Source organism: Cyclopterus lumpus, chromosome 24 (assembly GCF_009769545.1).
Source record: "Cyclopterus lumpus isolate fCycLum1 chromosome 24, fCycLum1.pri, whole genome shotgun sequence".
Classification (NCBI taxonomy): Eukaryota; Metazoa; Chordata; class Actinopteri; order Perciformes; family Cyclopteridae; genus Cyclopterus; species Cyclopterus lumpus.
Genome location: NC_046989.1, coordinates 8,399,142 through 8,411,849, shown reverse-complemented (window position 1 = coordinate 8,411,849; position 12,708 = coordinate 8,399,142). Strand labels below are relative to the sequence as shown.

The 12,708-nt window shown below is 42.1% G+C and overlaps 1 protein-coding gene across 1 annotated transcript in view; it reads left to right on the top strand.

Annotated features, from left to right (window-relative positions):
• Window positions 1-12,708, top strand: part of LOC117727097 (protein EFR3 homolog B) — a 29,403-nt gene that overhangs the window by 14,796 nt on the left and 1,899 nt on the right. Inside the window, exons 6-24 of the mRNA XM_034527136.1 lie at window positions 81-202; window positions 554-703; window positions 3,138-3,272; window positions 4,285-4,363; window positions 5,814-5,949; window positions 6,230-6,391; window positions 7,427-7,538; window positions 7,694-7,745; window positions 8,370-8,542; window positions 8,663-8,738; window positions 8,939-9,100; window positions 10,001-10,132; window positions 10,228-10,295; window positions 10,415-10,542; window positions 10,914-11,005; window positions 11,104-11,152; window positions 11,692-11,798; window positions 11,902-11,951; window positions 12,072-12,708. The exon at window positions 12,072-12,708 is cut by the window's right edge and continues 1,899 nt beyond it. Coding sequence (XP_034383027.1) covers window positions 81-202; window positions 554-703; window positions 3,138-3,272; window positions 4,285-4,363; window positions 5,814-5,949; window positions 6,230-6,391; window positions 7,427-7,538; window positions 7,694-7,745; window positions 8,370-8,542; window positions 8,663-8,738; window positions 8,939-9,100; window positions 10,001-10,132; window positions 10,228-10,295; window positions 10,415-10,542; window positions 10,914-11,005; window positions 11,104-11,152; window positions 11,692-11,798; window positions 11,902-11,951; window positions 12,072-12,177 — 2,091 coding nt within the window. The 3' untranslated portion in view covers window positions 12,178-12,708. The remainder of the gene's footprint in view (window positions 1-80; window positions 203-553; window positions 704-3,137; window positions 3,273-4,284; window positions 4,364-5,813; window positions 5,950-6,229; window positions 6,392-7,426; window positions 7,539-7,693; window positions 7,746-8,369; window positions 8,543-8,662; window positions 8,739-8,938; window positions 9,101-10,000; window positions 10,133-10,227; window positions 10,296-10,414; window positions 10,543-10,913; window positions 11,006-11,103; window positions 11,153-11,691; window positions 11,799-11,901; window positions 11,952-12,071) is intronic.

Sequence of the window (12,708 nt, the reverse complement as noted above, 5' to 3'; positions counted from 1 at the left end):
AGGAGATTTATTACTGTAATTCTCGAGTTGTTGGAGTTTCAGTTTGACATAAAATTGTTTTTATTTTTTACCCCTCTCAGTTTGTGAAGTTTGCCAACATAGAAGAGGATACCCCATCGTACCACCGCAGTTATGACTTCTTTGTGTCCCGCTTCAGTGAGATGTGCCACTCTAGCTTCGAGGACCCTGACATCCGCACTAAGTGAGTGGATGGATGCTTGATTGCGCTAGAGAGAGAATTATTTAGTACTTGCTGTTTTTAGACTGCTTCAGGAAGTCTTTTTATAGATTACCACTTCCCACTGGACACACATCTTTGTCAAAAATGAACTCTTTAAAAGTGATATTGTTGTCATCTTCTGAAAATAGACAAAGTGACATCTTTGAACAGTTAAATATAGCCTTGCAGAATTTAAGGGTCAACACTGAGGGATACAGACTAAACTAGACAAAAATAAGATTTTCTAAATATAATCATCCATTTATAGATTTGGTTACCAGTCTAACGATGTCTAGTGCCTGATTTCTGATCTTCTTTTTCTGTGACCTCCAGAATCCGCATGGCAGGTATCAAAGGCCTGCAGGGTGTGGTGAGGAAGACGGTGAATGATGAGCTGCAGGCCAACATCTGGGACCCTCAGCACATGGACAAGATCGTCCCCTCTCTGCTTTTCAACCTGCAGAGTGGAGAGCGCACAGAGAGGTGAGTGTTCAAGCAACATGTAAACTGATTGGGTTTTGTAGTTTGCTGTTCATCAGACACGTTTTTAAATGTATAATCAAAAAGTGTTGTTTTTTTTCGTTTTTTATTTGGGACGAATTTATTGGTAATTTATGCATACTGCCACTTGCCCTAGTTAAGGATTTTGAGACCACTTCATCACTTGTCTGCACTCGACTCACAATGTTCTTCATATGGCTGATATGATCATATAGCATTATGTAGAAAATGAGCGGGATATTTTACCCACAAGAAAGACTATAATAAAGTGCTCAAACACACTGACCTGACTGGAATTTAAGGCAGGTAAATATGGCCCTGGTGTTAACACGTCATCTTCACACGTCAGGCCAGGCTGTGCCAACATGTGTTGACAACATGTTGATGAGCATGAACGAGTCAGCGTTGACCCTCCATGCCTCGGTCACACAGTCTAGAGCCAATGGGGCTGTAGCCGACTGGTTTGTCTTACGTTTGGCCATATTTGTCCTGGCAGTCTAGTCGGCCGTCACCCATGTCATTCATCATCATTGTCATCACGGAGTGAACCCACTGACACCTCTGCTCCCCTTATGGGTGTCTGTTTGTCGACCTGCAGCATCTAAGAACAAAGACACCAAGAAATGGGCAGAAAATTAAAGAAGAAAGGGGGAGTTGGTATGAACAAAAGGGGAGAGCATGAACAAAAAGAGTGCAATGGGTAGAGAATAATAGCATCACAATTGCATTGAGAGCTAGAGAGCTAGAGAGAGAGAGAGAGAGACTGGAGCCTTCCTTTCTTGGCAGTATTCCACATACTGAAATTCACTTTGACGTCAATGCCGAGATCTGAAGGTTAGGGGCGCAAAGGGGGAGGGCAGTTATAGAAACATTTGAAGACTGGGTGTTGGGTGGATAATAGAAAGTACAGTGATGGAAATACGACGCTTATTGAAAGAGAGACAGATGGACAGACGGAGACAGACACTCCAAACGGAGAGACACATTTCCCTCTCAGCTTCCCTTCGCTCTGTGTGTGTTATGAAGCCTGCCCCTGCTGTGCATCCTCAGTCATTAGCATCCATAAAATCCACAGCAGTCAGTACAGTCTAATTAAACTCACAGATGGTGCATATTTCTCTGCAATAATCCCCTTGCACACGTACACGTTAATTTAAAGATCAAACCAGGCACAGTTTTAGTCGAGCCCTCTGACAGTTGAGACTGATTTCCGCAGAGTTTATTTCTGGAGATACTAAAAATCTCTTTTTGTGTGTTTATACTTAAACTGCAAGCATGATTGGTTGGTTTTAAGTATGTTTGATTATTTCAGGTGCCTGCAAGAGCTTAATGTCACACAATATTTTTTCCTCTTGGCATTGCCTCAGAAGAAAATGTTAACAGAAATGATCCTTGCCTTTTTGACATTGCCACTCAACAGACTTAAAATCACCCCCGGTGAATTGTTTGATAAAAGCAGATCAGATTGCTGCAGCCACAAAAGCCTTTACGTTGATGAGGATGCTGACTTCTCCTCTTGCTTGGGGTTTGAGCTTATGAGTTTATAAATCATTAGACAAAGCTGTGCAGTGAGAGGCTGTTAGGGGGACTTCTGGATGAATTCTCCCGTGGGTGTATCTAGATGCACTTTTTAATTGGACGGGAGTCGATGAGTGGATTTGTAAGCATTATTAGTTACTGCTGAACAAATGCAAAACATTTCCACACCAGCAGCTTATAACTCACCTGAGTTTTTCACATTGGCAGCCCTAAAAGGAAATGACTGCATTTCAAATTGTGCCCCTAAAGTTAAACCAGGATCTTAATCCTGTATTCTCCTGTAGCTCCCCAGTTGTTTTCAATTACCCCTTAAATGTCATTGCATTTTATAGATTTGAGTTCGAGAAGCCACAGAGAGGCAGGAAGTCCCATTTCCTCCACAGCAGTAGTAGGCAAGATGAAAGAGTGAGTCTATTTAATAAATAATGGCATCATTGGTGGACCACCCGAGGGTTGTCATGGACTAAGATGGAGGTATAGTGAAGAACAAAAACAGGCTGGTGTGGGATCCCACACGTATTTGCACACATACGAACTGAGACGCGGACATGTCCGCCGTGATGATAACAGATGTGCAACACGCAAACGCAAACGCAAACGCATGACAGCCAACGCAGGCTGCCTGTTCATTCAAACAGCTGAGAGAAAAGTCACCTCAGGAGGGAAGTCTGCAGTGACGCAGCAGTCTAGAGAGCGTTTTTGTGCAAAACATCGAGCCTTTGTGGGAATGCTAGTGTTATTGAATCAAATTGATTGTCTGTTCTCTCTCTCTCTCGCCGTCTGTTCTTCTCTTTCCCCTCCCGACTCGACTTCCCCTCCCCTGCTCTTTCTCCTCCTTTCCCTCTTCTGCTTTCTCACCTGCGTCGCTCCCTACCAGCCGCTCCCCCTCTCCGCTGCAGGCATCGGAAAAGGAGAAGGAAAGCCCGGTGGAGCTGACGGAGCGCTGCTTCAGGGAGCTGCTGGGACGAGCTGCCTATGGCAACATCAAGAATGCTGTCACGCCGGTGTTGATGTGAGGCAACCCCACACACTCTTCTTTCCTCTTTCTGCAATTCCTTCCTTTATGCATGTGTTTTTTTTTTCTTGTCGCTTGACCTGTAAAAAGGATGCATCTTGATGCTGTGGTGCTGCATAATTATCTGTGCACTGATTGGCACGAGGGGCGCAACAAGGTCAATGCAAGGTTACATAGTGGTTCCAGACTAGATGTGAGTGCATGATTTGCAGATGGGACATTTTAAATTGTATATTACTGCATTTATGTTGAGGTCTGCCTTGCAATGTTGTAATTTTTGCAGTTTTATTGTGCTTCTATGGTATTCTTCTATGATGTTTTGTTTTAGCTGTGGATGTCTCCGAGCCTGGTCCTCTGTGATCAGTGTTTTTCTTTTTTTTGGTTGTCCGTCTCTTTTCATCTTACGCGTCCTTCTCCGCTCTAATTTAAATACATACAGCGCTATTGTTCTTTCTTTATTTTTATCTGTCCCAGACGTTCCCTGTATCTCTCTCTGAGCCCTAGACATTAACTCTTCCTTTTTGTATTGAGTTCACTTTCATGGATTAATTTTTTGTTTTTTGTGTAGCTCTTTTTTTCTTTGCCCCTCCTGGCTTTTCTCAGACTGATCTAGCAGGCTGACAATATGCTTTAAGTTATCATTAAATGTTAAATTAAAAGCTAATATGTTTCGAATCTGCTAAGAAGATTCTGTGGAGAAAATATGCCAGTATTTATACATGCATCTTTCAGGAATACTGCTAAAACTACATTTTAGTTTGGATCCAAGTTTATATGCATAACAAAATGAAGAGCCAGCAAATAATACAAAACTTAAGGGACTCGTAAGCCTATAAGGCCTTTTTTCTCTGTTTAAAGCTTTGAACATTCATTTCACTCAATCCTCCGCCTCTCTTTCTCTGTGTACTTAACGATTCAGTATGATCTTGATCATGTTTGATGGATGTTGTGTTATTGATTGTTATCTTCTGTATCCATCTCATCCCTCCCCTCATGTCTGTTCCCTCAGGCACTTGGATAATCACTCTCTATGGGAGGGAAAGACCTTTGCAGTGCGTTGCTTCAAAATCATCATGTACTCCATCCAGGTGAGTGATTCAGTGCCTACGTATCCGCAAACCCCTCTTCCTCACCCCTTGTTCACCTCGTTGACCAGAATTCCAGGTCCAAATAATGAAATCCTAAAACATTTTGCGTGATTTACTCGGTACCATGTTATTAAAAAAAATTCTTTTGTGGGTGAAATATGTTCCTGTATTCATGGAGTTTACAGCCCAAAATTGTTTTTATAAAATGAGAGATGTTTGAAGAGTCCTTTTGGGCATCAACCCACACAGCTGTAAACATGAATGAGGAACACAAGTTGAAGTGCTCTATTTCCAATGCTTTTAGTTTCAGAATCAGTCTGATAACCTTTAGTGGCAAAGTACGCAAAGTAGATTTGTAGGGGCACACGTGCTTTCTCGACAGAAAAAACAGCAATGGGCTCTTGTCAGAGCTGGACACACAAAGGTAAAGGATAGACAAGACTTACAAATAGTTGTGTATTTAAATATTATGTAAATAACAATAAAATAAATAGTTAATATCAAGTGAAGTGTTCTGTAAGTTGCACTGTAAGTTATCCATCTCCAACAAAACAAAATAAATCTGCCAGCATCCCACGCACTGCCTCCAAAATCATCTGCCTTCCCTCGCCCAGTCTTTCAGATATGAACCTCCAGAGCCATGACACGCCTAGCACTCAAAATATCAGATGACACTGATCACCATCTAAACCAGCACTTCACATTACTACCATCTGGTCAGAGACACAGAACACTTGGCTCCTGCAATAGTAGCCCTGAGCAATCTGCCTCGCTGACATCATCATTGTGAGCTAAGATGAATCAGTGCATACATGAAGATGTTGTGTGCTGTGTATATCTGATCGGTCTCTATGCTGCTATGCGAATGCATGCATGTTTTGTTACGTGTGGCTATTTGTATATATGTCTGTTTTCTGTGTACTGGCTGTGGAAACTCCTAGTAATCCCATAGGGAGCTGCTGCTGCTCCAACTAAAAGCTCTGCAAAACCTTCTGGTTGCATGAAAAGTGGTGAAATAGTTACTAGTCAAGTGTTCAAAAGTTCTTCCCTTGTGAATGTAACTAGAGAGCTGAAAACCCACAAAAGCCTAAAAAACAACAAGAGAGCGCAACGTCGAGGCGCCATTTTGGATTATCTAGTTTTCTACCTGGTTGAATGACTTGCTGTAATGTAACGTGTTTTCTACCACTTCTGTTTCATCCCATTTTTTTTTTCTTGTAATTACATTTCATTTCATTTAGCTGTTGCTTTTATCCAAAGCGACTTACAATCATGTCACATTCATACACCGTAGACACAGCTACGGGGAGCAATTCAGGGTTAGGTGTCTTGCTCGAGGACACATCGACTAGGGCGAGGATTGAACCGCCGATCCCCTGATTGAAAGACGAACCTGCTAACCACTGACTCACAGTCGCCCCTATTCAGTCCGTCTCTCCTTCTCTCCTAGTCCCAGCACTCTCACTTGGTAATCCAGCAGCTCCTCGGTCACCTTGATGCGAACAGCAAGAATTCAGCCACAGTGCGAGCTGGGATAGTGGAAGTGTTGCTGGAGGCAGCCGCTATTGCAGCCAGCGGCTCTGTAGGTGAGGAAATTAACACAATACACACACAGATACACTCTAAGTTACAGGCTGGCATGTTGTTAGTGGGATGATGCAGGGATCCAGAACACAAGTGCAGAGTACCACTTAATCGACATGCAATGCAACACATTCATAAATATTTTATTTTTTCTACTTATCTGTATTATATGTATATAATACTGATAAATGATACATGTTCTGATAAATGGTTGCAGTCTCGTGCCCTGTCATGTATGTTAGAGGTGAACTAGTCTTTAGATTATTCACTTTTTGACTGCAGGCCCCACCGTGTTGGAGGTGTTTAACACCCTGCTGCGGCAGCTCCGTCTGAGTGTGGACTACGAGTTGACCGGCTCCTATGACGGCAGCACCAACATCGGCACAAAGATCATCAAAGCCCATGAGGAGAGGCAGCTGCAGGAGGCTGTCATCAGGACCATTGGTGAGTCTCTGGGCAGTGTAGAGTTCTTCATGCCACAAAAAAAAAATCTCAAGTGTGCGTGTGTCAGGTGTGCCTGACATTTAGCAGGTTTGTCTGACATTTAGCAGGTCAGTTTCTTTGTGTGCTATTGTAAAACCTCGCCCGTTACTATTCCTCGAGTGACATCACAACCGTAAAACATACCGGGAATACAAAATGAATAGAACTATTGATTGGGGAAAATGCTGCAGTGTCCCAAACACCTTTACCGGCCACTGAAAGGCCTGGCGCAGACTCAACATTATAGGCAGAGGTTACCGCCCCACCACCTGTTTCCCCTGTCCCCAGTAAGATGCCTTATCCTGGCTGGAGGCACTGGATGTATTTCAGAAGTTAGGAGGGGATTACAAAATGGAGTGTGGGTATGTGTGTGTGTGTGTGTGTGTGTGTGTGTGTCTGACACTTTTACATTTAATAAGACAAAAGATTTGTCTCACCTACAGCTGATCTGCTTTGAGCACCATACTTCTCTCTCTGTTGCTCGACCCCACACTCGCTACACACACATTATACTCCACTAATGCAGATGCAGGGCAGGGGCGTTAATTGGGGGGACCTCACGGACCCACTACTTCCACTGGCCATCTGAACCAAAATCTTCGAGATGGCCTCATCTGACTCAAAAAACATCTATCTGCGCCTTCAATCCTGTTCATAATCACTACCATAATGTGTTAAGAAATTACCCATGTGTATGGGAACTCACAAAAAAGGTAACTGTTTATGAAGCACAGGGGAAAAAATTGGATGCACCTAAATTATGTGCTGGTGCACCTGAATTAAATAGTTAGGCACACCAGGAACCCTGGTGTCTGTGGAAGGCTTTGTAAAATAGTCTGTGATGATTATGTTTACCTTACTTGTGTCTGTATTTATGCCTTTGTGGTTAAATGTGTGGGTTTTGTACATACTTGTGTTGTTTCTTTCACACACCTCATTTTTTTCTCCTTTGCTCCAATCTTTGCCCATTTTTCTTTCTGTCCCTTTCTCTTTCAGGTTCATTTGCCAATACTCTACCGACTTACCAGAGGTCAGAGGTCATGCTCTTCATCATGGGCAAGATCCCTGTCCCTGGGATTCACCCATCTCTGCCCTCCTCAAGCTCTGGGTAGGTTACTAACTAATCTTTCAAACACATGCATTATGTGCTTATGTAATTCTATATTTTACTATATTATATCATTCAGTATACTTTGTAAATAAATCTGAGTGTTTATGAGTTAAAGGGTTTTGATTTGTATCTGAATTTGTTTTCATCTCCAGACCTGAGGGTACCAGGATGATTCAGGTTATGTTACTTAAGTCCTTGGTCCAGGTACGTTTACACCCTTAATTTAAAATGTCATTGGTTCTTTATGTGGTTTTTACACAAAGCAGGAGTTTCCTCGCAAGTTTTACTGCAGGGATTTTATCATTTACAGAAAGTGGTTTATGTAATAGTGCCTAAAGCTGCGTTTGTCACAATTGATAAGTCAATTCAGTCCAGAGGGATATTTCACCTCAATAGCTGTAGTCTGCTAAACTTTATCTCAGCATACAGTGCTAATTTCTTTAGTTTTTTGGCAGCAATCTAAAGGTCTCTGAATTCTTTTCACCTTTCCCTCATTTCCCTGCACAGCTTCACGTTCTTCTTTCCATGATCTGAGTGTTTGCTCAGCAAGGCGACTATTCTGGTGGTCATTTTTAAATTGACTCCTGAATATATGTGCTTATGAAAGCAACCATCCATCCATCGTGATGGATTAAAGTGTCTTATTTCAGGTCAACAAAATCAAACATCAGAATCGCTACATGCAACAGATCAACATGTCATTGCTGCTCAGTCAGTGGCCTCTTCAGATTTATCTTGACGGTTACATGTATGAACTTGGTGAACCCTCTAAAGTTTAGAAATGATTTGTAGCTCGCATGCTGTAAAGTGTGATCATTAATCTTTCAGGTGACAGTCGGTTTCCAGACCACCAACATGCTGACGGCACTCCCCAGCTCTTTCCTGGAGCCGCTGCTTTCCTTCTCTCTAACAGAGGATCCAGAGATCCGGCTGCTGGTGGTCCAGATCCTTCTCGGTGTCATCGACAGGCACGACAACACGCCCAAGTTCTCCGACATAAGGTGTGTGTGTGTGTGTGTGTGTGTGTGTGGGGGGGCATCGACAGGAACGTGGTGGTTTTGCGTTTGTATTGTGGGTCTTCATTTGAAGTGCGTTAATCACTGTGCTTTCTCTGTACGCAGCATCATCACCGACATCTCTGTGCTCAAACTCAAAGTTGACAAATGTTCCAGACAGGACAACTTATTCATGAAAAAGGTAGACCGGCTGTCCATTTTAGAGTTGGGTTGTGTATCATTTTAATTCAATATCCAATCCAGATGAAGTGATTCCCTTCTAACGAAAACTTAAACAAAATATGTATTACACGTCAAGTATGTTTCTGAACCTTGAACGTATACATATTTATACTTGTGATGCCACTTAAGCTCTTGAGCATCCTCTCCTTTTACTGACAGCACGGCCAGCAGCTGTATCGACACATCTACTTGGGCTGTAAAGAGCCGAGCAGCGGGCGGCAGCACTACGAGTCCCTCTTCTCTCTGTTGGGTCTTCTGAGCGTGGAGCTGGCTAACGAAGAGGTGGTGGTGGACCTCATTCGCCTGGCTCTTGCCCTGCAGGTACTGATGTATACATAATTTAGAACAGTTATCTGCCAACACTGTACTACCGTGATCAGGGTCATAATATATCAATTAATTGTACTTATCTAAACTTAAATCAATTAATAATGCTTTAAAACAACTACTGTGCTGGCTCCTCAGTGGTGGAATGAGCAGAACGTCTCTACACCTTCCATCGCAAACTAAAAACACATCTTTTTTGACTATACCTTGAATAGGGACGGTAGCACATTAGTAGCACTTAAATGTCTCTTACTGATGGCACTTTGTAGTTTAACTTTATTGAAGAAATTGTACTTTCTCGATTCTTGTTGTTCTGAGTTTGTACTCATGGTTTAATGCACTTATTGTAAGTCGCTTTGGATAAAAGTGTCAGCTAAATGACATGTAATGTAATAAAAACATCACAGCTTTTTATTGCTAATCATTTTACACAAGGTACCATAGACGAGGAGTTTTGCACATAAAACCGATATTTAACACAAACTATATACATATCCTCCTTAAAACTTAAATGCATAAAAAAAATCACAACACTAGGTAATGTGTGTGTGTGTGTGTGTGTGTGTGTGTGTGTGTGTGTGTGTGTGTGTGTGTGTGTGTGTGTGTGTGTGTGTGTGTGTGTGTGTGTGTGTGTGTGTGTGTGTGTGTGTGTGTGTGTGTGTGTGTGTGTGTGTGTGTGTGTGTGTGTGTGTGTGTGTGTGTGTGTGTGTGTGTGTGTGTGTGTGTGTGAAAATGAAACTCACAAGATTAAGAGGTGGGAACAGTCATAACAAGGCTGAGTGTATTTGAATTTATTAGTCGATATAATCTCTGGAGAATGTGTGTGCTTGATCTCCTCAGGCAGGGTGTTGCATGTTGAAGGGTTCCCTGCTTATGTCTCTGTTTCCTGTGCAGGACCTGGCTCTGTCCACCGACGAGGCGCTGCCCGTTTATAACCGCTGTGCTGTTCATGCCATCGCCGCCGCCTACCTCAACCTCATCTGCCAGCTCACCACCGTCCCAGCCTTCTGCCAGCACATACACGAGGTCTGGCCTGGGCTTCTTTGTTTATATATACACATGTATGTGAGTAAATACCGAGAACCACTTTTAATGAAATGCCTTTTCCGTCTGCCCTTCAGGTAATTGAGGTGAGACAGAAAGAAAGTCCCTACCTTTTGCCAGAGGATGTCTTCATTGATAATCCCAAGTATGAAACAGTCTCCTTTCTCCCAAGCCATACCATTGCTTAATTTGATATTTTAATATTTAATAATGGTAGTACATTTTTGTGTGTGTGTACATCAACTACTCCCTCTTTCTTCCTAGGCTGCTTTCTTCACTGGAGAAGGTAGAAGGGGATGTTTTGTTCCTCCAGTCGAAGATCACTGAGGTTCTCGGAGGAAGTGGTTATAACACGGATAGACTGGCTACACCTTATGTCCCTCAGTATACTGGTAAGGAGCTCAAACAATACATTTTGTTAATAAGTTAAATGAGAGGATTTCATAAAATGAGAAATGTGCTCCTCACCTCAAGTACATGCATAAGAATAATGTTGAAGGACACTTCATCAGGTCACAGCCTTGAGCCAGGATCATTGTGTTCAAGCTCAAGCCCTCACTAACATCGTGATCGGGAACATTTATGGTGCCGTTTCACCTTTTTTATATTAGTTTGTCCGACCATCAAAGCTTCTGTCTTTTTACGTACTCAATAAATGCATTAACTGTTTACATTGACATGTTAAAGATATCGTAAGTAAGTCATTCAAGTTTTTAATTTAAGAAAAAGAGTTAAAAAAAAAACATCTGTACTCTCTTTCCAGATGAGGACCGTCTGTCCAAGAGAAAGAGCATCGGGGAGACTATCTCACTGCAGGTGGAGGTGGAGTCCAGGAACAGTCCGGAGAAAGAGGAGGTAAAGAGGTGTCATGCTCCAGAAATCAAATATACCCACTTTAAGGAAGTTTTAAGTTAATGCATCATACACTACTTTTCTCTTGTTCTTTTCTACAGAGGACACCAGCAGAAGAGATCACATTTGAAACTCTGAAAAATGCCATTGGTATGTCCACACACACACTTTTGAGGTTCTTAAAGTATTCATGAAATGACATTCTTACTGTATCGACACAGCGTCACCATGTGTAAAATGTTCTATTGATTTGTAATGTTCCTCCGATGTATCTTAAGGTACTAGTTACTTTTCAGATTTAGATTTATACAATATGGATGGAGTGGTTGATGGTGTCAAAGAAGTCGCGTAGGATTAGGATGTCTAGGGAGTGCTCATCCGAGGAGAGGAGGAGGTTTACTTTGATTAGGGTGCTTCATTATTATGAAATAGGTCACCCTGTATGAGAATACTTTAATACTAATTATTTTGTACTTTTACTAATTGACTTAATACTTAAAAGTTTTTTTTTACACTGGTATTAAGTAATGCCATTGTCGGTTTAAACCAAAGCAAACAACCCAACGTGTTTGTTTAGGTAACTTTAAAAAAGAACAACTTTCCTTTACCATCGTCACGTTCAACATATGATAAACTGCAACATAGAGCGACATTGAAATGTAAATGTGTTTTTGTGTGTGTCCCTCTAGTGGACAGTGTGGGTATGGAGGAGCAGGAGAGGGAGCGGAGGAGACAAGTGGTGGAGAAGTTTCAGAAGGCCCCCTTTGAGGAGATAGCTGCACACTGTGGTGCCAGGGTACAACACAAAACGTTTCCTTTTATCTTTATTGTTTTTTAAACTGTTTTTCTTTTCTCTGCTTTGTACTATTGTCTGATATGATGTGTATTGTCCCGTCTAGGCCACACTACTGCAGAGCAAACTCAATCAGATCTTTGAGATTACAATCAGGTAAGAGATGGCGCTTTGAGGCATTTGGAATGAAATGGGTTTATTTTTGGAAAGGGGAACGTGACATGATGACACCTACTGAGATGATGAAGACGCTGACTGTTTACTCTTCCCATTCAGACCCCCGCCGAGCCCATCTGGAACCATTTCATCAGGGTATGGCCAAAGCCAGAGTCGATCTGTACCCATCTACGAGATGAAGTTTCCTGACCTCTGTGTGTACTAGACCAGAAAGCAAAGTCACTGAACTATTTCACATTTGAGGACGGGAGGGATTTGGGAAGGGCAACCGATCCTCACTGTAAAGCCGTCTTGATCATGGAATCAAACAACCACACAGAACAAGCCACTTTATTAACTTAATTGTCTGAGATTATTTTGCCCATGTGATAGGAGCCAAAACAAGCCTGCTAATGTCAATACATGCAGCAGTAAAAAAACTACTTTTATTTGACCTGTTCCCCTCAGTGCTCCTGAGATGTTTGTAGAAACTCCACTGGTTGGATTTCTGATTTAGAAATTGCAGAGGACTGTGAGGAAGAATCTGAGTCATTTCTGTGGCTTGAGAGTGAATTGACTTGTTGCATGCCATGTAACGTCACATTTTTGATAGCGCTGCAATTATTGGACATTCTTTTGACCCGTTTGTCCCTTACAGGGTGCCATACTATCCTTGATCACGAAATAAGATTTACCGATATTGATATTTTATACCTACGTTTTATTTTATTTCTATTGATTTCATGGCCAGGAGGAG